Source organism: Neocloeon triangulifer, unplaced genomic scaffold (assembly GCF_031216515.1).
Source record: "Neocloeon triangulifer isolate White Clay Creek 2 clone unplaced genomic scaffold, ASM3121651v1 ptg000013l, whole genome shotgun sequence".
Classification (NCBI taxonomy): Eukaryota; Metazoa; Arthropoda; class Insecta; order Ephemeroptera; family Baetidae; genus Neocloeon; species Neocloeon triangulifer.
This window is the reverse complement of record NW_026775555.1, coordinates 684,506-707,136: the sequence shown is the minus strand read 5'-3', so window position 1 is coordinate 707,136 and position 22,631 is coordinate 684,506. Positions and strand designations below refer to the sequence as shown.

Below are 22,631 nucleotides of genomic sequence, written 5' to 3'. Positions count from 1 at the left end.
AACGTTATGGTACGCGCAAAAATTATATTATGATACGTGCAAAAATTATATTATGATACGCGCAAAAAATTATATTATGGTACGTGCAAAAAATGATACGCGTAAAAAAAAGAAATGGTCAAATGTAAATTTATCATTAAAAAAAAAAGAAAAAATTGGGATTTTTTTTATAATTTATATCAATTCATAATTAATGTAATTAACATATTTAATCTGAAAACACCTCTAGTATTTGATGAAAACAAGTAAAATTATTAGTAAAAAATTATTATCGTCTGTTCAAAAATTCCCTCTGCAGACAAGTTCTTCTGTAGGCAACTCTCCCATGTGCGTTTGCGAGCTTCGCTCGCACCTCCCTGCAAAAATTAATCTTGGAGGTTGCCCAACTCCGAGTTGCCGGTTCGTGGGGTGCCCCCAGTCCCTTGTGCGTTTGCGAGCTTCGCTCGCACCTCCCTGCAAAAATTAATCTTGGAGGTTGCCCAACTCCGAGTTGCCGGTTCGTGGGGTGCCCCCAGTCCCATGTGCGTTTGCGAGCTTCGCTCGCACCTCCCTGCAAAAATTAATCTTGGAGGTTGCCCCAACTCCGAGTTGCCGGTTCGTGGGGTGGCCCAAGTCCCATGTGCGTTTGCGAGCTTCGCTCGCACCCCCCTGCAAAAATTAATCTTGGAGGTTGCCCAGCTCCGAGTTGCCGGTTCGTGGGGTGCCCCAATCCCCTAGTGTGCAAAGTCTCCTCGCGTGCAAGGAATTGAAATAAAATCTGATATTGTAAAAATTATAGAATGATTTTCGTATTGCAATGTGAACAATAAAGAGTAAACAAATATTGAAAATATTGTTTAAATATAACTTTCGTAAGAAAAATATTTTTTTCGATAAAATTATATTAATAAATTTTTACATTTTGGTTAATTATTTTTAATTACTAATTTTTTAGTTAAATTTATAAAAAAAAATTCAATATTTGTTAACTCTTTATTGTTCACATAAACACTTTTCCATTCCCTTTGCACACGAGGGGATTTGGGGCACCCCACGAACCGGCAACTCGGAGTTGGGCAACCTCCAAGATTAATTTTTGCAGGGGGGTGCGAGCGAAGCTCGCAAACGCACATGGGACTTGGGCCACCCCACGAACCGGCAACTCGGAGTTGGTCAACCTCCAAGATTAATTTTTGCAGGGGGGTGCGAGCGGAGCTCGCAAACGCACATGGGACTGGGGGCACCCCACGAACCGGCAACTCGGAGTTGGGCAACCTCCAAGATTAATTTTTGCAGGGGGGTGCGAGCGGAGCTCGCAAACGCACATGGGACTGGGGGCACCCCACGAACCGGCAACTCGGAGTTGGGCAACCTCCAAGATTAATTTTTGCAGGGGGGTGCGAGCGGAGCTCGCAAACGCACATGGGACTGGGGGCACCCCACGAACCGGCAACTCGGAGTTGGGCAACCTCCAAGATTAATTTTTGCAGGGGGGTGCGAGCGGAGCTCGCAAACGCACATGGGAGAGTTGCCTACAGAAGAAATTGTCTGCAGAGGGAATTTTGAACAGACGATAATAATTTTTTACTAATAATTTTACTTGTTTTCATCAAATACTTTTTTCAGGGGTTTTCAGATGAAATATAAATATGTTAATTACATAATTTTTTTAGGACTTGATATAAATTATAAAAAAATGTGCTATTTTATATTACTTCCATTCATCAAATCCCAATTTTTTCTCTTTTTTTTAATGATAAATTTACATTTCACCATTTCTTTTTTTTACGCGTATCATAACGCTACTTTTGCGCATACCATAATATAATTTTTGCACGTACCATAATATAATTTTTGCGCGTACCATAACATAATTTTTGCACGTACCATAATATAATTTTTGCGCGTACCATAACATAATTTTTGCACGTACCATAACGTTATTTTTGCGCGTACCCTAGTATAATTTTTGCGCGTACCATAATATAAATTTTGTGCGTTCAATAACGTTGTTTTTGCGCGTACCATACTGTTATTTTTGCGCGTACCATAATGCAATTTTTCCCCGTACCATAATGCAATTTCCCGGAAAATAACGTCTTTCCCATTCTGAACCCATCCCAAAGCCCTGATTCTTTCTTGCAGCCCCCAAATTAAGATTGTTGGGAAAAGTGGTGAATAGGCTCCTCCCATTTATCTCACGGACCGCGAGGGTTCGGATCGCTTCGTTAAACTTCGCGTTTAGTCCTACAGAGGTACCAACTGAAGGACCGCCATCGCTGCTCCTATTTGGCACGTACCATAAGAGCACCAAATTTTTAACAAAAAATCGGTTTACCAACGAGCATAGCACGACGTATGCTTTACGAATAAAAACAAATGCTCTATAAAATTGATCCGCACGCAAGATCGGTGCTGAAAATTGCAGAATTGTGCTAATTTTTTGCAAAATCCGATTCTGATGACCGAGAAGTCCCACCAAGCGCGGAAATTTTCAATTGACAAGTTCAACACTAAACAGACAGTACACCCAAGGAGCGCCAAGGAGTGCCAAGGAGCTTGCACCCTCCTTGTTTTCACCAATCGCTGACGTCAGTCATTTGTCTTGTCGTCGCTGATTGGTCCGAGAAAGGGGGCGTGGTAGTCCCATGTCTTCTCTATCCCTAATCTCTCCCCCAAAACAACAACAACAACAAAATCCCTAGGTTTAGCTTTTTTCACAAATTATTATTACAAGCTCATCTAGTATTCCTACCACATTAATATTTTTTGGTAATGCGTTAAATATTCTCGGTATCATAGCAAACTAACCCTCATAATTTTTTTAATTTCTTAACGATTCAGGCCAAGAATTGTACATAGCCATGGCTACAAATCGGAAGTTCAAAGAAGCTGTTAAAAGCATGAGCATGCAAGACATGTTAGTGCAATTCCTGTTCAGCATGTGACTGATCCTGTGCCTGCTCCTAGTTAAGGCTAACGTGACCATCTCCGCCATGACTCAGGCAGAAGCCAACAGTGATTACCAGATTAATATTGATGGTAAGTGAAAAAATACTCTGAATCTGATATATGTAAATTCAGATTCAGATAATATTTATTCCGTATAGATCAACATATGTACAGAAATAATCTTTGGAATAGGTCACTGTAATACAGCTATATCTCAATATAACTATAATACAGCTTACTAAATTTAAAATACATTTAAAATACAGTTCACACAATTTTACACAAAAAATATTCATGCACGTCATAGAACATTTTGTCGTAGAATATTAATTCCAATTCCTTCTTAAACACTTGATAACTATCAATGTTTTTGATTCTATCGTGAAGATGATTGAAAATTCTAGGGATCATGATGTGAGGGGACTGCGCAGTCAGCAACAGTCTGTTTGGTTTGACAAATAAGTCTTGCTCCGCTATAGGTTTATTTCGAGTACTGCGATTCTGGTGCACCTTGCTTTCAGAATTTTTGAGGAACAATTCAGGATACTTTTTGTAAAATTTAACACATTCAAAGGCATACACAGAGAAAGCTGGCAGGATCTGAAATTCTTCAAAAAGTGGTCGGCAAGACTCGACAGGTGTCAATGCCTTCCAGTATCTTTTACCTGCCATCGCACGGATAACTCTCTTTTGAGCAATGAAAACCTTTTCCAACATAGGCGACCCACCCCAAATTACAATTGAGTATAGTAAGTGACTTTGAACATGGGCGAAATATACATCTCTTAGCAATTTAGTTTGAATGCGCTGCCTTAATTTAACAAAAAGGTACGTGGTACTTCTCAGTTTCGCTACAACCTGATCGCATTGGGTGCTCCAGTTCATTGTATCAGAGAGCATTACACCAAGTATTTTTGCTTGATTTACCACTTCAATTTCAGCGTCGTTAATTCTGATTACAGGCGGTTCCAATTTACTAGTTTGAGCAGTATGCATTTGCAGCACCTGAGTTTTCTTTTCGTTCAATCTTAAGCGGTTATTACTGGCAAAATCAATCATTTTGTCATTAGCCACAGCAGTTTTTTCGTTCAAGGCTTTGTAGTTTCTAGCCTTTACAATAAAAGATGAATCATCTGCGAACAAGATAAGAGCGGCGACAATGATTTTTAAGGGCATATCATTACCGTAGGAGGAATAGCCAAAAGGGCCCAATACTGTTCCTTGTGGTACGCCAATCGAAACATTTTCCATTGTTGACTCAAATAATTTTTGCTCGCCATTTTCACCCACACCAAAAAGTTGAAAAGACCTGTCTTTATAATCCTTTTTTCAGTGCTTTCTCGAGAGATCATTATCACTTTTGCTCAATCAAAGGAGCAGAAGAAAGCTGATAAAAAAACGAACGTAAAGAAAAAAATCATTTTCTTATACTTTTTTAATTTTAATGAATTACTTCTATAGAAGGACGACTGCCCAGAGCACTGCATATCAGAACTGCCGAAGTGCTTAACGGAAATTCGACTGAAACTCAATTTTGATGTGGAGGTGAAACTCAATGCCAAATTAGAAGTGACTGGGATCATTTATTCTGGCGAGAAAGAGCTCCTTGTAAGTTTATCAACTTTAAATTAATCACAAGCTCATAAAAAATTTAATTTTTCAGAGACCAGGTCACCCAAGATTCCCTAAGGGTCTAAAAATTAATTTTGACAACGGTCCAATCAGAGCCTCTGGATGATTCCATGTAAGACCCACAACCGATTGAAAAAAGTAGCTGCTTCCAATCAACCCCCAAAACCTATGGCAAGCGCCTAGTCATCGAAAGCAAAAGGTAGAAATAATGTGAAAATTAAATTAATTTATTAACTGTCTTTCAGCCCCCAGATCCGTCCTCGATCAAACACAGTCAGTGGCAGCAGCGCCCCAAGCCCAAACAACACTGGCCCAAACAGCCCCTCGACTAGTCGGATCGTATTTGTTTACCCAGGCAGCCGCCCTCGAACACAATCCTTCTCTACCCCACCGAGCAGCTCATCACCTCTGAGCCGTCCTCCAATTCGACCCTCGGCCACACCAAGCCCGCAGCCACTAGTCACCATTCGTCCTCGCACCACATCAGTCGGATCTAGTCCTCTCCTGATTCAAACTGTAGACGGCCAGCAACGAGTGATCCGTGTCGTGCACCGGTCTGGACAACCCCAACAAGAACACCCTCCAGTTATGAAGAAGTGAGCAGACTAAAAGTTAAACAGTAAATTATATGTAATATATATTATGGTGATTAAATATTATATTATTTTTATATTACATAATTATTGTATAATAAAATTATTTACTGATATTTATTAATTATTAAAAGAAATCAATATATTGTATAAATTTTGCACAATTTTAAAATTATGTCCAACTGTTGTTATAATTTTTTGAGAGAGTTTATAAACTGCAAGACAATAAAATTTTTTGTTGCTTTATTACTAAAATAAAAGAATATTTTTTAATTCATTCATTTAATTCAACCTTGAAAGATTTAATTAATATAAAATAAAAATTTTAATGATATGAAAAAGTACAAAGAGGAAATTAAATTTAAAAATTAATTTATTCTTATATCGGCAATTGATCAAACATCGGCAAATATCAATACTTTTTCTGTACTTCAGTTTTCTTTTGCTTGCTGCTGCCAAGATTTGCGGCTATGCGCGCCGCCGACAGCAGCGGTAGAAGTGGGAGAAGTGCTGGGCGGAGCCTAGCGCTGCAGCCGCTACCCAAGTTGCGAAGTTTTGCATAAGCATCATGGCGGAGAAGCGTACGCGATTCTCACGTGGCGGCAAGTTCAAAATCGTTCCAGAATACATAAATGGTACCTTCGAAAACAATTTCTCCGCTGCAAATATATTTGAAGATCAAAACCAACATTAAAATGGTTCGCGTCATTAATCAAGAAACGTTCGACAGCGTCGTCAAAGAGAATATCGAAGATCTGGACCTGAGCCCTGAGGAGGCTGTTGAAGATGCCATCAAACAATTTAAAGCACAAGTCTGATGTTTTTTTAAGTCTTTTTTTTAATTGCTTACAGTCAAAATATTTCTCAGGGAGTTGATCTGACGAATATTGTGACAAGTTTGCCTGACGCCTCTGAGGAGCATAAAATCGTCAACCTCATAAACAATTTGAAAACCATGAACGAAGCAACAACTGGCGACGAGGTGGACATTCCGAAACTGAAGGACAGTTTACAGGGACTGAAGGCGGAGTGTGACATTGATATCGCCCACAAGGTGATGGCAGGCAAGGCTGGAACGTACCAGCTGCTGCTAGACCTACTGGAGAAGCATCAGGAGGATGACTCGATATCCCTTTTAGTCTTAGCCGCTGTCACTTCTCTGATGACTGGACAGCCAGACCTCCTTACTGAGAGAGGAGTCCAAAGCATCCTGAACTTGATAAAGGTGGGTTCTGAAATTAAAATTTAACCATGGAAAATGTAGAAGAATTAATTTCAGTCTGAGAATGAGGCAGTGAAAGTCCAAGCTCTGAAATGGGCTCGTCAGTGTTGTCTTCGGCATGAGCAGAACAGGCAGCTGCTTTTTGAGTTTGAAATTGCTCCTCTTCTGACTGAAGAGCTCACCTCTTGCTCTTCCATTGTTGCCCGGCACATCTGCGCAGTCCTCAGGTCTCTTATTTTGGATGATGACATTCGAGTGCCTTTCGGAAAAGCTCACGAACATGCCAGAATAATTGCATCAGACTTTAATGCACTCAAGAGCATTTCTCAGTTGCTCCACAGTAAATTTTATAATTTATTCCACTGCAAAATGTAACAATTTAAAATTAAAATTTTAGCTCACAAAGGAGACATCGAGACTGTCAATGAGCTGCTTCAGACCTTAGGTGCCTTGGTTGTGCGAGAGGAATTCTGCCGAGAAGTCGAAGAGTGCGGAGGTTTGACCTTTTTGCTAGAAATGATGATCACCTACATGGACGATGAAGTGGGATGAATAGAGTATGTCCTTTTTTGTCTATTTACTGTTTTCAAATTTTTAGAAAATCAACCGCCAAGCAATAAAGTTGTTGAAAGCTCTTGCTGGCAGTGACGCAGTCAAGGCAAAAATTGTCCAAGCCGATGCCATTCCCTTACTTATTTCTGCAATTGGTAGACACCAGGTGAATTTGGTTGTTGAAAATATTTTTGTTTTTATTTCGGCAAGTTTTAGTCAAGTCAGCAGTTGTTCTTGATTGGAGTTCTTGCAATTGCTGCAATATCTCTGCGCAGCCCTGCAAACAGCGAGGTTTTGTGCAACTTCGGAGTGGCTGAACTCATCACCCAAGGCATGAAAGAGCACTTGCAGAACGTTGAAATTCAGGTAAAAAAAATCACTATTTTTATTCAAATATGCCATAAATTAGAATTATAAATTTATAAAAGTTTTGACAAATACTATGCTCTTAATTATTTTGTATTTCTAATTTTTCACATCCTTATTCCATTGCATTAAACTAAAATTAAAATATTTTAAATGCAGAGAAATTGTGCCCTGGCTGTGAGAAACATCGTTTCAAGGAATCGAGAACTGTGCAAGGAATTTGTGGACTTAAACATCGAAGATCTCCTGAATCTCTCAGTTCAGACCCATGGAGTGGCTGTTGAGGAAAACATCAAAGACGCCCTAAGAGACCTGGGCCTCAAGGTGCAGCTGACTGAAAGATGGACTGGCACTGGTAAAGGTTTGGAACAGTAAGACATAAATAATGTTTTCTTGCAATCATTCCTTTAAAAAATGTTGTTATCGCAGAGGGCTACTTTTAAGCACAAAAAGACTAAATTAATTGCGCTTATCAAATTAATAATTTATTTGTTTTTTTTATGCTAAAATGCAATGCTAACGTCGCTAACAAGCACAAATATAAATAACTTAAAAAATAAAATTTGAAGATCTTAAAAACGTAGAGTATCATTTTAGTCTTGTCAGGCTCCTATCCTCAACTTGAAGCATTTTTTTCACCCAGCTTGTGAAAAATTTTATTTTCCCAACAAAACCACCACCTAGTTGTACAGAAAAGTTTGTTTGATTTAACATCAAATTTCCCTGAAGTTTGAGAGCAAAATGTAATTTTTAAACAGTAGCCCTGCCGTTACAAAGAAAAGTTGGCACGGTTGCATTTTTTTCTATTGTCAGGAAGAGATAGAGGGGTTTTCAGTCCTTTCGAATTCCATTTTAGAGGTCCTTAGAAGACTTGGACACTCTCCTACGAGTGTAGCGGTTGAAGAAGTCGGGCCTCCAGCACTTGCAACTGCCTGGCACAAGGAACCAATCGTAGTAAAGCCTCACCTGGGAAATTATTTGAATTTTTATATATTTGTGTAGTTGATTTTTAATTTTAATAAGAAAAAAAACCAATCCTATTCAAATTACCTGGTAGCATCCAAGCTCGTCAACACCGTCACAATAAGTTCCACTTTCCTGGCCGGTTGTCGATTCCGTGGTGCTGGAGTCTGTTGAATTTTGCACATTCTCGTTTCTTTCGTCCACCATCGGGCCGCCTGCTATGATCCTCGACTCGACCTCTCCAGCTCGTTTCTGCAGATACTGCTGGTAGTTTTGGAAATCAGCCACTGGTGGTGGCTTCTCGTTGGCCACAGGTCGCCGTGCAGGCCACTGTTGTCCTTTGTTGGGAAAGTAGGAGTCTGGGTAGTAAAGCTCTGCCACCAACATGCTAACCCAGCGTGGAGAGGACATGCACGATCCTTCCAGGTAGTGGCACTTTGAGTTGCTGAAAAATAATGCAAGAAAATTAAAGTGGGTAGATAAGTTTACCAAAAAACAAAATTAATTTTTCTTTTCTTTAAGTATCAATGGTTTTAGATTATAAATAGCTCAAATTAACTCACAGGCATCGGGTGACCTCGACGGTCTGTGTAAAGTAGCCCTCGTAGGGAATTTGCACCACATAGCGCCAAACGCCCTGGTAATTTTTGGCAAAAACGGGCGTCGCGTACTCGACCCTAGCAGGGCAAGGTGTGGGCGGCGCGTTGTCTTGAGGCAGACTGTTGCTGCTTGTGTCCCGACGATGATCGTCTCCACCCAAATCGTCACGACGGCTCTCAATGCCCAACAGACCTGACGCCAAAGGCTCGCCTCTGAAGGCTTTGTACAGCATGCATAACCTATTCAAATAATTGTAAAAAATTATAAGGAATTCTGATTAATCATAAATTTCGGATTGAAATAAAAAATAGTTTTGCTTACATTCCACCTCCATTCTCACAGAACTTCCTAGCTTGCCTGGCAGAAGAAGTTACATTTTGACCATCGTGTTGCTCAGAGTCGTCGGTATCCACAGATCGCTTGTGTCTGAATTGAGGAGGAACTGGAGATCTGCGGTAAAATAAGTTGAAACTTAATAATTTTTATGGATTTAATTCCTTTTACAATTGTGGTCTGCCCGTGCTAGGTCTTTGGTAGTACTTTGGTGGATCTTGGAATTTGGCCACCTTCGGCAGAGTGTCGTCTGTTTTTAGGATGGGCAGCGTTTTGCTGAAGAAATCCAGCGTCTTCAATTTGATCAGCTCGCTGGAAAATTTTTTGCTTCGGTTATTGACTTTTAACCAATTATCATAAAGCGAAACCAAGTGGAATTTGTTTATTTGCAGAGAGAGTCGCTTTTTCCTCTCTGCTCTATTGTCTGGTGAAACGAGTTTGGCAATTGAGATTTAATTTATATGCATTCGGAAGAGGAGCAAAAATTTTCAAACAGTGAACAACAAAATGATATATGGACGGATTGTTTATCGAGATCCAGGAATTTTCTTGTGTCTCTCGAAAGCGAAAGAACGAGAGCTGAGAATTTGAATTGCGCCACACTCGCGTGTCACGGCGGCATATGTTTGGAGAGACGCGCGGCGAGACAATGATAATTTATAACTGGATTTTGTGCAGACTGAAAGAGACTTCCTTGTCTGGCTGAAGAAACACGCGAAATCCAATTTGAATATATTTAAAAGAGACTGTTGCGTTACACAGAAGGATGCCCCAGATGGTCAAAACTTTAAGCTGTTCAACGCGTCTGTAAGAATTAGGAATGAAAAGTGAACAAAAAGCCTCTCAAAATTGGTTTTTCTATTATGTAGATATAATTTCATAGTTAAAACTATTTTATTAAAATTAAATATTACCGTAATGAACGATCACAAAATAAATCAATTTTTTTTATACATATAAAAACTCACTGCGGCGGATGGGGTCTTTTTGATCTCGGAAGTTTTAGCAAAATTTTTGCTAGTGGTGATGCCTTTTTGTCCAACAATCTCTTTTTCTAAATAATTGTTTTTCAAAAATTGAATGTAAACAATGTATTTGTAACAATGTGGACAAATAAACAACAATAATAATAATAATAAATTAAATCAAATTTGCTTATTCCTGTTATTTCTTTGCTTGAATAATTTCATTATTAGTAGCATTTGAATAGAATAATATCTTAAACAAAACAACAATGGCATATTTTGTCAAGAATTTGACACTCTCACAACACAGAAGAAATGGCTAAACTAATTGTATAGGACGCGCGCACCTGTTGGGCTCGTTAGATATTTTGGGCTTGTTTGACTATTGTGCGTAAAAAGTAAGAATAAAAAACTCACAATGGATAGGCGGGACCTTTTTTGTTGGGATGTATCGGGTTCTTGGGAATATACCCTTTATTCAGGTCACCGCACAAGTTGTTGATCGACATGTGAGGCTGAACGTTTGCTAGTCCTGTGAAAAAAAAATAAAATGGTACAAAAATTTTGTTAAAAAAATTTCCAATATTTTTTTCAGAATATAATCAATAATTTCTTCAATAATTGGCTGGTCTTGTAATGTAGTAAACCGTAATAAAAAAATGCAATAATTCAATTTGAAGGCACTTTTTTCAGAAATATCAACACAAACGCTGCCCAAAAATTTAAAAACTTATTCTTATGTACAAGGGTAATTTCTGTAGGCGCCTGTTGCCAAAAATTTTCAGCTGTCAAACTAACCCATCGATTGATAAGAATATGCGTGAATTGAGTGTAAATTGGTGCGAGGCCGCCGGTAGATGACCGTGCGGTGATAAATTTGTATAAAATTGTCTTATTTTATGATTTAGACCAAGAATCTTGTCGGGATCACCTGCGCAGGGCACGTCTGTCTGCAGGTAAGGCGGCCGACGCACCTTGGGCGGCTCCGCGTTTGGCGCCTCTTCGAACGCGTAGTACCCTTCAGGGGGTTCCTGAAGCTGCTCGGGACCCGGCCGGCGACCCTGCTGCGCAGCGGCCACGACCACCGCAAGAACCAGCATGCATGCGGCCAACTGTAAAATGAGAAATGAAAAACGTAAAAAAAAATGATACATAAATGATAGGAATTCAATTGTGTGTTTTGTTTTATTTATTTATTTATTTACAAAATAAATTTCGAATTGCGACGCATAAATGACTACATCTTAAAAAAAGCTATGTATTAATGGATTTGATAGAAAGAAAATTATTTAAAAAAAAAAACTATGGTCATCCATGTAAGAAGAACGATCAATTGCTTAAATTTATAAAACCAAGTAAATAAACAAATAGCCAGAGATGATCAAAATTTAAAATTTGTCTTGAAAAAATAAACAAATAGAAAGAAATTACAACCTGGTGTCTGCAATTTTTTTCTAATTGATTTCAGTTATAAGATAAAAAAAATTGACAATTTAATGCAGAGTTCACAACATATATTATGGGTTTTTACAGTTACAGTTTTTCCATCTCGATGTAGTCAATTTGAAACCTTTTTTGAGGATCATGGGTCGCTGGCTCCCTGTTTCTCGCTAATTGACTGCCACCATGATGACAAAGTTTGCTCGCACCGATTTGTGATAAACGTGCGTGCTCCATATTGGTATGCGCGTTATGACTTGAGCGCAATTTACCGTAAGCGTGAAACATTGAGCCAACGCACGTCAACATCATCGATCGACTGCTTGTTTATCCCAAAAGAAAATTTTTTAAGCTCACCGAATAACGACTTGTTCAGAATCGCAAACAAAATAGACTTATCGCTCATTGAAGTCACTGGGTTTAAATTTGTTATCTCTATAGCTTTTTTTTTCATTTGAATTATGTATTCCTATATTTATTTACACAATAACATTGAGTCTAGGAAAATATTTCAGTTATTATTATTTATTATTAATAGGAAGAAAGATGTGGGTTTGATGTTGGGCGTTTCAGCAGACATCTGCTAGTTGAACCCATTCTTCTCTTTTTTTCCCAATTTAAAATTTTTGTACTGACGGATACAGAATAAATATTATAATAATAAAAGAACATGAAACGTTTGGTTCCTAGAAAATGAAATCGAATTCTCTCAGCGGCGAAAAAATGAAAATGAACAAGTCGTGACTGACGGCTTAGTGAACGTGAGACTGCAAAAAATATACAATACAAGACTTTTCAGGAGAGAAGAGAGAAAAATGAGATTTACTTTGCACTGCACGGCGCAAAGTACAAACGATAATTGATGCAAAAGACCAGTTCAATAAACAAATAAAATTCAAGTATTTCTGCGCAGCAAACATTTGGTTGCGTAAGCACAAAAATGTAACTTTTAGTCGCGGGTTAAAATGCGATGAGCACTCTCGGGGGCCGGCAAGTCCCGTTAGGGATCAGAGAGGAGCCGCGAGAGAGGATGGGACACACACTGCTCATAATAAGCCATGTGCGATAACGGAACACTTTCCACGTGACCACCGCCTAATTATTTAGTCATCGCCTGCCCAAAAATTTGGCACCCACCTCGCGCACGCAACGCCGCTTTTTTGTCCAAAAAATGCCACAAAATCGTGACGGAATGCACTGCTTAGTGGAATTTCACAGATAAAAAAAAATGCACTTTTGAGAATTTACAGCTTTAAACAAAAATTATAATATGTTGATTCAAAATAGTTAATAAAATAATAATAAATGTTTTTTTAGCTGCATGAGACATGAATTTTCTGGAAATTAATTATTTTAAAATAAATATTATGCGTCCCGCGTCCCTCATCAAATGAATAAAGGAACTCCATAAATTTTAAATTTTTTATTTAATTTATTAGTGGGTTAATTATAAAATTAATTTGATTTAATACAATTCAATTAACACAGTTTAACACAGAAAATTTAATTTATTCTATTTATTTGAATTTAATATCTGCTTATTGTAGCTACAACTAGAGTAATTTTCCAGTGCAGCTGCATCTAACAGTAACAACATTTCAGAGCTGAATGTAATTAAATTAATTAATTAATGTTCACCTCTATAAAATATGAACTATTCATTGCACAAGTCATGTTAAAATGTGGGGCTAGTGTAAGCAATTTAGTGTGTCGTGGGAAGATGCTTTGGAAAAAGGTATCTGAGATTGTCGTGATTATCTCTCAGGTTTTATTTCTCACTGTCAGGTTCACGGCCTTTAAGGTTGTTATGCAAGGAAATGGAGCACCGCCCACACCTCTGCAGCGAGCACGCGTGCGGCGCCGCCACGATGTATGAGATGATCATAATAAAATAGTAACAGCACCGAGTGTGTCATATTGACCCAGATTGCAGCGCGCGCGAGCAGGAATTACCTGACGCTTTGAAACGAGTGCTTTTTTTGCTTGCCCTCAGCTTCAGTACATTGTGCACTTCCGCCAAGAGTGAATTGACGATAAAATACTATTGTCTTACAGGCTCGTTTTAAACTAATGATGCACATTTTTCACACATGAAATTGCTAACTTGTTAGTGCTTAGGTAATTAAATAAGAAGAGCTGCTATTTTTTTTTATTTTTACCAAAGGCACATTAATTTGATTAATTTAAAAAACAAATATGTAAACTATCTGACATGTTCTTTACTACTGTTAATATTCTTGTCTAACAGAACAACAATAAAATTGAATTGAATAGTGGTGGATCGATAAAAAAATTTGCTGTTTTTTTTTTTATTTATTTATCCCTCTTGGGAAAGGCACCTGCGGTAACAGACAGGCCTGCTAAATCGCCAGGGCCGAAAACTCGGGTTCTTCCCTTTCGGGGCCGATAACTTCGCCAGAGTTTCTTTATTTCATATTTATAGTTTGAAGAATAAGCATTAATAATCAACATTAAAAAACAGCTTGCTCTTTTTTGTTTATTAAAAGTCATTTTTCGTTTCTTTCTAAAACTGCAAATTGCATGCACGGTCTTTACTCTTATTATTCTACCGCCTTTTAAAAACGGCTGAATAAGTTTTGTTCACATTCAAACTGTTCATTGACCACAGTCGTTTGGAACAGTTAGAATTTTATTCCTTTTTTATCTAATCGTGTTCATGAGAAAAATTGGAGTAAAATCGACCATCATTATAAAATTTGAGGTCGCTGGTATAAATAAAAATTGAGCACGCGTGACTTATCAGAGCATTCGTCTTGATTATTTATAATTTTTCCCATCTCTCTCGACTGTCGTGGCTCCTTTTTCGCGACAAAAAAAAAATCGGTGGTTTGTCTGGCTTGAATTAATTTTGAGGCGGAGAATTGTGTAAAGAGTCCACTGGGTTAAATTCTCTCGATCAATCGCTCCATTGACTCTCGCCGCTGCAATTGTGTTCGGCACAAAAAAGTGGTCGCGAGCGAAAAGATGCCCGGAGTGCACAACAAAAGGCTTAAGAAGAGCAGCTCTGGTGCGGATTGATTCTAATGTAATGGGTTGATTAGCAGGGGAATAATTGTTTTGCTACAAGCGCGTTCAGCCGAAAAAGAGGCAAACGCGTTGGCCTCGATATTAGCCAGATTATTTGTCTCATTGATTGCAATTAGAGTCACTAAATTAATTTGAACTAGAAGATATTTGGAGCGTACAAATATGGCATTAAAATGTTGTGAAAAGCCAAATTGATTCAAAATTGAAATTTTAATGAAGCAAATTTAACAAAAAATTCAAAACTGCTTCAAAACAAATTTATAGACTTTGGTTGTAATTTAAAATAGAGGTGATTTAAATTTTTAGTATTAAATTAATGAAGGCTTTGAATTCTTACCTTTGTTTGGTGATTCCTCATTTTCCTTTTTAACCCTCAACACCTATTCTTTCCCTTAGCTTTAACTTTTCTTCTCTTCCTTTTTGTCTGTCCTTCTTAGCGTAGTTTCAGGCACCAACTGGCGAGAGTGGAAGTGCCGCATAGAGAGAGATGAGCGAGCGGGGCGGCCGCGCTGAAAAAAGCAAAGAGCTCAAACAGCCTTGCGCAAGAATTCAGACCGAGCAACTGTATAATATACCTGAGCGCCAAAGGTGCTCCCGCGCGTCGCTCTGCCCAGGGTCAAGGTTGACCTCGACAGGGCTCAGCTAGTTGGGTACGGTTTAAACTACTTGATGAATGAAAAACCAGTGTTTTTTTTTTGTGTGTGTTTGATATGCACATTATTTCTAAGGTCAGAAAAATGAAATTTTTTATTTTCATCCAAAATATGAAAATTACACTCAGAGGCCAAATAAGCGAGACAGCAAAATTTCAAAACTCTTTTTCCGCACGCAGTTTTTTTCACATGTGAACAGATTGCTTTCAGGCATTTTATTTCACTGGTTTAGTTTGAAATCCAGTCGTTTTATATCTTTGGTTTATTGTCACATCCTTACATAGCATAACCAACTAGATATTTTAATAATTGGGCAACACCAATTGATGAAAGTAGAAATTTGGGAAAATTTCAGCAATTTCCATCAGAAGTCGCAAATTTAGGAACAATTAAATTTCAATAATCGTAATAAAGATTAAGAAAATCGGGCTTGTCCTCGTTGCAAAAAAGTTTGCAAAAAAAAATTTTGCAACGAGGACATGCCTGATTTTCTTCATTTCCATGATCATCTTCTCGAGTGTCCACTTCTTCAAACAAATTCTAATAAAGCATAAGAGAGTTACAATTTTAAATTCATAATTCCGCAATTTTCTTTTAAATCCAACGAATTTTTCGTGCAATATAAATTCTTTTAGAAAGTAGACGGTGATCAAAGTTTTTAAATTGTTCCCACTTCACGCTGTTTCCTTACTTTTATACATTATGAATAGTGTTAAACTTTTTATAACTGGTTTGGTAACCAAATAGGCAATTTATTTCTTACTCTCTAATTGGTGAACAAATGCAAGGTTATTGCTTTTAAAATTATTAGAGGAACAGTAAAACGGGGACGAGACTCGGTTTTATTCAGAACTAGACTGTCAAACCGGGTAAGGTTATTAAAATATATGCCCATAGAGACAACAATAATTAAACTTTTTTCCCATTAAATAGAAAAATCCCTGAAAAACCAAGGAACTTATAAATAATTAAGTCAAATATTAATTAGCACAGAGGAGACACAAAAGTTCTCCAAGGCTTATCCAGTACAAGTGCAGTCTATAAGATTACAACCAAGAAAATGGTCATCTATTCAAGTATATTTTTAACAATCTGTTAATAAATGCCGCGTGATTTTATAGCTCCACTTAATTTTCACTTGAGAGAGAGAGCAGGGTCTTAGCAACAGGTGTTTAAAATATATGTATCGATCACAGTGTGTGTAGAAGACGAGAGATGAGATTATAGACTTATGCGCTAGTTGCAAGTGGCCATAGATAGAAAAATAGAGCAGATTTGAAGTTGTGCAAAGTCGTCTGTGAACGGGGGCACCGGTTAATTCGAATTGAGAATATGAACCAAGAGACAAAATATCGGGGATATTAAACACTGCACAGCTCTCATATTATATGTTATTTATATAATTAATTACGTGTTAAAATTGATTATGTGCTCAGGCGAATGAGATAATTATCTTTTCTTGTCAATTGATTTTAGAAAATGAACGTGTGTGTGCCTCAATAATAAGTGCAAAATGCAAAACACACATACACACTATAATTAATTGATGCTCAATTTTTCACAACTACTCCGTATTATCTCATTTAATGCAAAATTATCGGCGGGAAAGACCAGGGGGAATTTTATTAAGTTGTTTCCGTGTTGATAAATCACATTCCGCGCGCACTTGCCTGCGTTTTACTTCTTAGATTTTGGTCTCGGTGACTACGTTGAGCAGACTGTTTTGGCTACCACGGGGGCTGCCCGGTTGGCGGCGGTGCGGCCGCGTCGCGTCGGTGTCCGTGCAGAAGATGGACGGACACATGGGCCCGTAGGCGGGCTCGCTGTAGGACACTTGCAGGTGCGGCTCGTCTACGGCGCTCGACCGGCGCAGCCGAGGACACCGGTACTCCGGCATCTCATTGCTCACCGTCAGGAAGTTGCTCGAGAAGCCACCGCTGCTTTGGAATGCTCCTCGAGACGACTCCCTGGGTAAAGTTAAGAGAAGAGAATCCTATACTAAATATAAGATTCAGCAGAAAAATGCCAATTTTTTTTGGCAATTTATACATTTTAATTTTAGGATTTTTTTTGCAAAATTTAAATTATATTTTTAAATAAATCACAATCAATTAATTTTATCTTTTGTTGTTAAATTTGTTAGTGTGAGCGGTTTTTTTTTAATTTTAAATGTAGAATTGAGTCGTGTTTACGTTGTTTTGAATAATATTAACTTATTTCTAAAAAAAATCATAATAGTTGATATTTCCTTTTGACATACAGACTTTATTTTTCTTAAATAATAAATTTCAATAAAACATAATAATTTATAATATGAAGTGGTCAATTTCTTTCATCTTACTAAATTTTAATTATTCTGCACGTCTAAGTATCTAAATCAAAATATTCTTGCATGTACAAAATAAAGTAATGATCTTTTTTTGATTTACATTGTATAAAAAGTGTCTTCAGCTAAAATAGTATTTAGACTTTTTTTAAGTAATTAACATTTTCTATTTTCCTATTTTACAGTTCAATGTTATAGTAAAAACGCAAATATCTTACCTTCTAGGTAAGGGCGCCAAAGTCTCCACTTCTTCGTCCTCGTCGTCAATCACAGTGGAGAACATTCCAGCAGCAGCGCCCCGCAGCCTGTTTTGAATGAGCCCCTCCATCAGTAGATAGTCGTTCTCCTCAGCGTCGCGGAGAGTTTCCTTCTCCATCTGCTTGGCCATCTCCGGGTTGCAGATTTCCAAGTGATGCCGGGGCCTTGCAGACGCTCCCGTTGCTGCCTCCGGTCGAGGTGGACTAAGCAGCCGAGGGGTTCTGGGAGGTGAAAGTAGGCCACACACAGACTCCAGCTCGTCTGTGATGCTTGTGTATTCTGAGTGCATGGCCCTTAGCATGGCCCCTCGAGGTGTGGGCGGAATAACTTGAATTTTTGGCTCGGCCCAAGTCACCTTAGCAGCCACCGAAATACTCCTCTCCACTCTTGGAGGCCTACTGCTTGGTCCAGGTCTTAATTTTTTAATAAAAAATATTAATCTTCTGAAAATATGAATAAGGAAAAAAAACAATAATTTTACCGAATTTCTGTGTCTGGTTCAGATTGCGTCTGGCTGAGCTGCCGTCTTGGCAGACTTGGATGGGATGTGGTTAGAGTTCCACTTTCTTCCTCGGTGCCGCTGCTTCTCCTCCAAGAGTCTCCTCTTGGCATCCTGGATTCCATTTGAGGAACTGTCAGTTCTATGGGCAGAGACTCTCTGTCGTCTGAATGCTGATGTCTCAAGATGTTGCCATCCATGTCAGTAGCTTCGGTAAGGGAGGCTATTGATGTGCTTTCATGTCTGCCAGCAGCAGAAAGTCTGGTCGGACTTCTCCTGCTGCTCGACCGGGACAACGTGGGCTTGTCAGCATCTTCCTACAATTATTAATTAATAATAATGATTCTGTTAAAACCAATTTTAAAATACGTGAAGCGAAGCTGAATCCTCTTCTTTCAATGGCTCGCTGACATTCCTGGACTCCTCAGTATTTCTGAAGAAAACACTGCCTGACTCGCTGAGGTACGAGTCTGGCCTGATTTCAGTCATCGATCTCGTTGGCCGGCGCCGTACCAAGTAGTCCCTGCTTGGGTGCAGGAATTTGTCACTAAATGTGTCTACGGGCTCTGGATGGAGTTCAATTATTCTCTTAAACTTCTCGTCGGATCCCTTTGGGTCTCCGTCTGGTATGATTAAGTCGCTTCCTGTGTGTGTTGCCATGAACCTGTGGATTACTGCCAAATGGGACGCTGTCTTTTCACCCATACTCTCCAAATTACGCAAACGAAACTCCATACTTTGGATCGACGTGTTTTGACTGTTTTCTTTTTGGTTGATGTCCTCGATTTTTTGATACATATTCTCCACCTTTGAATAATTTTTATGTTTTGATTATGTAATTGTATAAAATTTGTCTCACTCTTTCGGTGGTTGTTTTAATTCTCTCGTCAGTCGAAAGCTGAAGTTTTGTCTCTTTTTCCCTGAAGTATCCCTCTACACACTCCTCCTCAAAATCGTAGAGTCTCTCCATATCCTCGTCATCAAGAAAGAGCTTCAGCCCATTGTCATACGAGTCTTCCTCACCTTTATATTTCCTCCGACAGAATTCAATCAAGAGGTAGATGTGACTGATGAATATGAATGGTGGTGGCAAGACAGGCTTTTGCTCATACTCCATCACAACAGTGAACCTTGATTAAAAAATATTATTCATAATGTCTTCTTTCAATTAAAAAGTTTGTACCTTTGGAACATCCAAACTTGATGTGAGTTGGCGTTGACCTCGTTGAAAATGTTGTTGAATACTGCGATGAGCAGGTTGATGAGTAAGATGTTTGCCACCAACAAGTAGATGGACATGATAATTGGAGAAATCCACTTTGCAGTTACGCAGGCCATTTGGCCTTCTCCTCCACAGGGTGGGTCAATGTCATCAGCAAACACCTAAATTTAGTTGTTAATATATAATTTTATGAATTTTATTTCAAATGAATTTGTAATTTTTTTCAAAACTCACTTCACCATACAACATGAAATAAGGTTGAAAAACGACATCTTTTAAAAGGTGCCAGCCTGACTCGTTGTGTGGGTAGAGGATGCCCTGTCTAGCTACTCCGAACGACATGAGCACCACAAGTAATAACACCACAAAGTAGATCATGTTGATGACCATTTTGCCCATCATTGTTACAAGCGGTCCGAGGTACTTGTTGACGCCTACGTAGGTCAGGATCTTGAGGTACCAGTAAACAACACAGACACAGTAAATGGCTCGTCCACCCATCATTGTTTCCGATTGCAGTCGGAGCATGAGACCAATGAGGAAAATTGTTATGACTGCAGCATCCATCGGGTTCCAAAGGTTCCACGACCAAACTGCTAACTTTTGCCTATAATACAAACAAAAATGTAGAGATAAATTAAAAATGAATTGAAATTTAATTGGCCTACCGCAGGCCCACAGGCTCGGAAGAAGCTATTTCTCTAACTTTTTCTAAGCCAAAAGTGCAGATGTATGTGATGATGTACATTTCAGTCCACGATGGAACACTTTGCATCTCAACTAGAATTACGTAACTGTAGAAAACTAGGAAAACCGTGTAGGCAATCTGTAAGATGATAATTTGAATACAATTATTTAGATCATATTCTATATGTGATTCAATTACTGAGTGGGCCCAAAACTTGGTGATTGGGGCCGTGTAGAACTCCTCGAGTTTTTTGCTGAGCCGAAGTGGTCTGTGGGTTTTTATGTCAAAGAACTCCAGCGGCGGTGGAGAGTGCTCGCTGCAGATACTGTCTTCGTCCTTCAATTTGCCATTCTCCTGCACATTTGCATTATTTGCGATAAGAACCTGCAATTTAGTGTTAGCACTATCATATCTCCATGCACATTACCACTGGCCACAACAATTATTAGATGCTCCAGGATGAACAGGAAGCAGATAGAAATAGAAAATGTAGAAAAGGTTCAATTCAAAAGTTTAAGAGAAAAATGTTAACAAAAATTACTGAAGTGCGTAAATTTACGAAACAAGTTTTATATTTTAGCAATAGCAGCATTAAATAGAGCATTTAAATTATTTGATTTTGATTTTTTTCGTGAATTCAAAAAGCAGATACAATGAAATTAATCAGGAAAGTGAGCATTTTGATAGGGTTTATTTTACCTTGACCCCCAATGGATTTGACGTCTTTGAGGACTTGATGCTTAAAATTCTTGGCCATTTCTAATATGAAAACAGATTCAAGTAGTTAAAGATACAAAAGCACTCTAACAAAGCGTTTAGTCTGTTACCTCATGCAAAGCAATAATATAATAAATCTCATCGCCAATGTCAGCAACATTATTTACAACCACCATTATACACCATACTGATGACTACTAATTATGACAATTTTACACCGACAATTAATGTTGCAATTTTTCTCAACTGATTGTGCTCGAATGAACTACACAACAGGCAAACTTGTTAACTCTATGTGAAACGTATTTACAAAATTTCCCCAACCGTGCTGCCTTTTTTAAAAATCAAACCCTCACCTCAACTTCGTGGCCGTCAGTCCTGTTGAGTTCGGGATCGGCGCTTTTCTCAGTCAAACTCTCGTCTTTGTTAGTGGTGTTGTGCTCCTCTTCGGTCTGCGGCATGTGTTGCAGCTCCTCTTTTGTCTTAAATTCTAACCTACTGATATATGCTGGGAAGATGAGACCAAAAAACACCTATTTATCAAATATTAGTCTTCAACATCAATATATGTAAATTTTTCTGTGCCTTCATATTGGTATTTTTTCTTGTTCGTAAGCCACCCATCCACAGATCAGCCAAGATAATTTGGCTGCAGGGATGGGCAATTAATGGCCTGTGATTTGCAGCTACTGCCAGACTGAGACAAGTCTGGCCACTCCAGTTCTGCAGCTCACAAGTTAGCATCTGCTGGGTTTGATCATCATCTTGCCGGTAACAGAAATCAACCAAGTCTAAAGCTGAAAAGGCAAAAGTTGTTATAATAAAAAATGCAATTTATTGCAGGCCTCACAGATATTTTCAAACTCTTTGCCATAATTGCGCAACTCCTCATAAATTTCAGTCTCGAGATCATCTTCGGCCGCCTCGTGGGCCATGGCTTTGTACAATTTGCAGGCCACAAGGGACTTTGCTAAAGCCTCCTCCCCATGCTGCCACATGAGGAGGGCCATTTGCTGCCGCTTAGTCAGGACAGCCCAAATCTACGGTGGGATCTCATTTTTATTAAATTTTATGCTTTGCTGAGTTTGCAACTGACCAGCAGCTCGTTGAACGGATAGTCAAAAATGGGAGGCATATCTTTTTCATTGAAGGGCATCACATCAGTAAGTAAGCTCAGGGTAACATTGGCGTTGCCGTAGTAGCGCATGAACGAGGCGCTGTTGCGGTGAACGTGTTGCGAGCGCTTCATAACTTTGGCGTAGATCACACGAAACTTTCTCCTCGTGTAATCAGTCCTGATATTGATCAATGAATAATTAGAAATCTTAGTGAAAATTTATTTGCTTCTTCTACCTATAAGCACCTCCCATCAATTTGTTAATGACTAGGCCAATATCGTGGAGGGTGTATTGATAACCCCGAGGTATGTGTGGTCTGCAGTCTCTTAAAATGTAACCCAAAGTGTTGCTTGGTCCTTGCTTCTGAAAGAAGGAATGTTAAACTTTCAGTTAGGTTAACATCTAGCTAAGGTGCGGCAAAATAAATCCTTTCTTTTAACAAAACTAAACTGTGCAAAATACATGGATTTTTAAACAACCAAACAATTATTTCAAGTTCAAAATA

The 22,631-nt window shown here is 38.6% G+C and overlaps 4 protein-coding genes across 10 annotated transcripts in view; 2 read left to right on the top strand and 2 right to left on the bottom strand.

The window, feature by feature from the left end:
* Positions 1 to 2,595: 2,595 nt before the first annotated feature.
* Positions 2,596 to 5,410, top strand: LOC132198712 (uncharacterized). 2 transcript variants are annotated; one of them, XM_059622895.1, is made up of 6 exons: positions 2,596 to 2,751; positions 2,824 to 3,021; positions 4,265 to 4,335; positions 4,396 to 4,539; positions 4,595 to 4,762; positions 4,809 to 5,410. In XM_059622895.1, the coding sequence occupies exons 2-5, from the start codon at positions 2,976 to 2,978 to the stop codon at positions 4,667 to 4,669; spliced, it is 336 nt and encodes a 111-aa protein (XP_059478878.1). In that variant the 5' UTR covers positions 2,596 to 2,751; positions 2,824 to 2,975; the 3' UTR covers positions 4,670 to 4,762; positions 4,809 to 5,410. The 2 variants fall into 2 exon arrangements, with proteins under 2 accessions (XP_059478878.1, XP_059478877.1); XM_059622894.1 differs by having other exon boundaries at positions 4,393 to 4,539.
* A 323-nt stretch (positions 5,411 to 5,733) lies between these two features.
* On the top strand, positions 5,734 to 7,889 carry LOC132198578 (armadillo repeat-containing protein 6 homolog). Its single transcript, XM_059622688.1, has 7 exons — positions 5,734 to 5,968; positions 6,025 to 6,381; positions 6,436 to 6,718; positions 6,776 to 6,921; positions 6,977 to 7,096; positions 7,147 to 7,296; positions 7,456 to 7,889. The coding sequence occupies exons 1-7, from the start codon at positions 5,789 to 5,791 to the stop codon at positions 7,669 to 7,671; spliced, it is 1,452 nt and encodes a 483-aa protein (XP_059478671.1). The 5' UTR covers positions 5,734 to 5,788; the 3' UTR covers positions 7,672 to 7,889.
* LOC132198579 (uncharacterized) lies at positions 7,760 to 15,139 on the bottom strand. The gene is made up of 8 exons (XM_059622689.1): positions 14,983 to 15,139; positions 11,089 to 11,269; positions 10,575 to 10,689; positions 9,364 to 9,504; positions 9,181 to 9,309; positions 8,823 to 9,098; positions 8,347 to 8,704; positions 7,760 to 8,262 (listed from the first exon to the last, which is right to left on the bottom strand). The coding sequence occupies exons 1-8, from the start codon at positions 15,001 to 15,003 to the stop codon at positions 8,149 to 8,151; spliced, it is 1,335 nt and encodes a 444-aa protein (XP_059478672.1). The 5' UTR covers positions 15,004 to 15,139; the 3' UTR covers positions 7,760 to 8,148.
* A 213-nt stretch (positions 15,140 to 15,352) lies between these two features.
* The window catches only part of LOC132198575 (transient receptor potential cation channel trpm), a 92,186-nt gene continuing 84,907 nt past the window's right edge, over positions 15,353 to 22,631 (bottom strand). For 2 of the 6 annotated variants that reach the window (XM_059622683.1, XM_059622682.1), the window contains 15 exons: positions 22,362 to 22,489; positions 22,105 to 22,303; positions 21,859 to 22,048; positions 21,594 to 21,805; positions 21,365 to 21,541; positions 20,991 to 21,050; positions 20,490 to 20,675; positions 20,272 to 20,429; positions 19,838 to 20,210; positions 19,565 to 19,764; positions 19,241 to 19,511; positions 18,751 to 19,188; positions 18,364 to 18,698; positions 17,843 to 18,295; positions 15,353 to 17,265 (listed from right to left, as the gene is read on the bottom strand). In XM_059622683.1, coding sequence (XP_059478666.1) covers positions 16,983 to 17,265; positions 17,843 to 18,295; positions 18,364 to 18,698; positions 18,751 to 19,188; positions 19,241 to 19,511; positions 19,565 to 19,764; positions 19,838 to 20,210; positions 20,272 to 20,429; positions 20,490 to 20,675; positions 20,991 to 21,050; positions 21,365 to 21,541; positions 21,594 to 21,805; positions 21,859 to 22,048; positions 22,105 to 22,303; positions 22,362 to 22,489 — 3,663 coding nt within the window. In that variant the 3' untranslated portion in view covers positions 15,353 to 16,982. The remainder of the gene's footprint in view (positions 17,266 to 17,842; positions 18,296 to 18,363; positions 18,699 to 18,750; positions 19,189 to 19,240; positions 19,512 to 19,564; positions 19,765 to 19,837; positions 20,211 to 20,271; positions 20,430 to 20,489; positions 20,676 to 20,990; positions 21,051 to 21,364; positions 21,542 to 21,593; positions 21,806 to 21,858; positions 22,049 to 22,104; positions 22,304 to 22,361; positions 22,490 to 22,631) is intronic. The other 4 variants (XM_059622681.1, XM_059622680.1, XM_059622685.1 and 1 more) reach the window with 4 other exon arrangements.

Coding starts and splice junctions, on each gene's coding strand:
- LOC132198712 (XM_059622894.1), top strand. CDS start 2,976: ATGACTCAGGCAGAAGCCAACAGTGATTACCAGATTAATATTGATG. Junction 4,336..4,392: donor AAGCTGATAAAAAAACGAAC/GTAAAGAAAAAA, acceptor TTACTTCTATAG/AAGGACGACTGCCCAGAGCA. Junction 4,540..4,594: donor CTGGCGAGAAAGAGCTCCTT/GTAAGTTTATCA, acceptor TTAATTTTTCAG/AGACCAGGTCACCCAAGATT.
- LOC132198578 (XM_059622688.1), top strand. CDS start 5,789: ATGGTACCTTCGAAAACAATTTCTCCGCTGCAAATATATTTGAAGATC. Junction 6,719..6,775: donor CATTTCTCAGTTGCTCCACA/GTAAATTTTATA, acceptor TTAAAATTTTAG/CTCACAAAGGAGACATCGAG. Junction 6,922..6,976: donor TCACCTACATGGACGATGAA/GTGGGATGAATA, acceptor TCAAATTTTTAG/AAAATCAACCGCCAAGCAAT.
- LOC132198579 (XM_059622689.1), bottom strand. CDS start 15,003: ATGAGGAATCACCAAACAAAG. Junction 9,310..9,363: donor AGCACGGGCAGACCACAATT/GTAAAAGGAATT, acceptor ATTTTACCGCAG/ATCTCCAGTTCCTCCTCAAT. Junction 9,099..9,180: donor TGTGAGAATGGAGGTGGAAT/GTAAGCAAAACT, acceptor TTATTTGAATAG/GTTATGCATGCTGTACAAAG.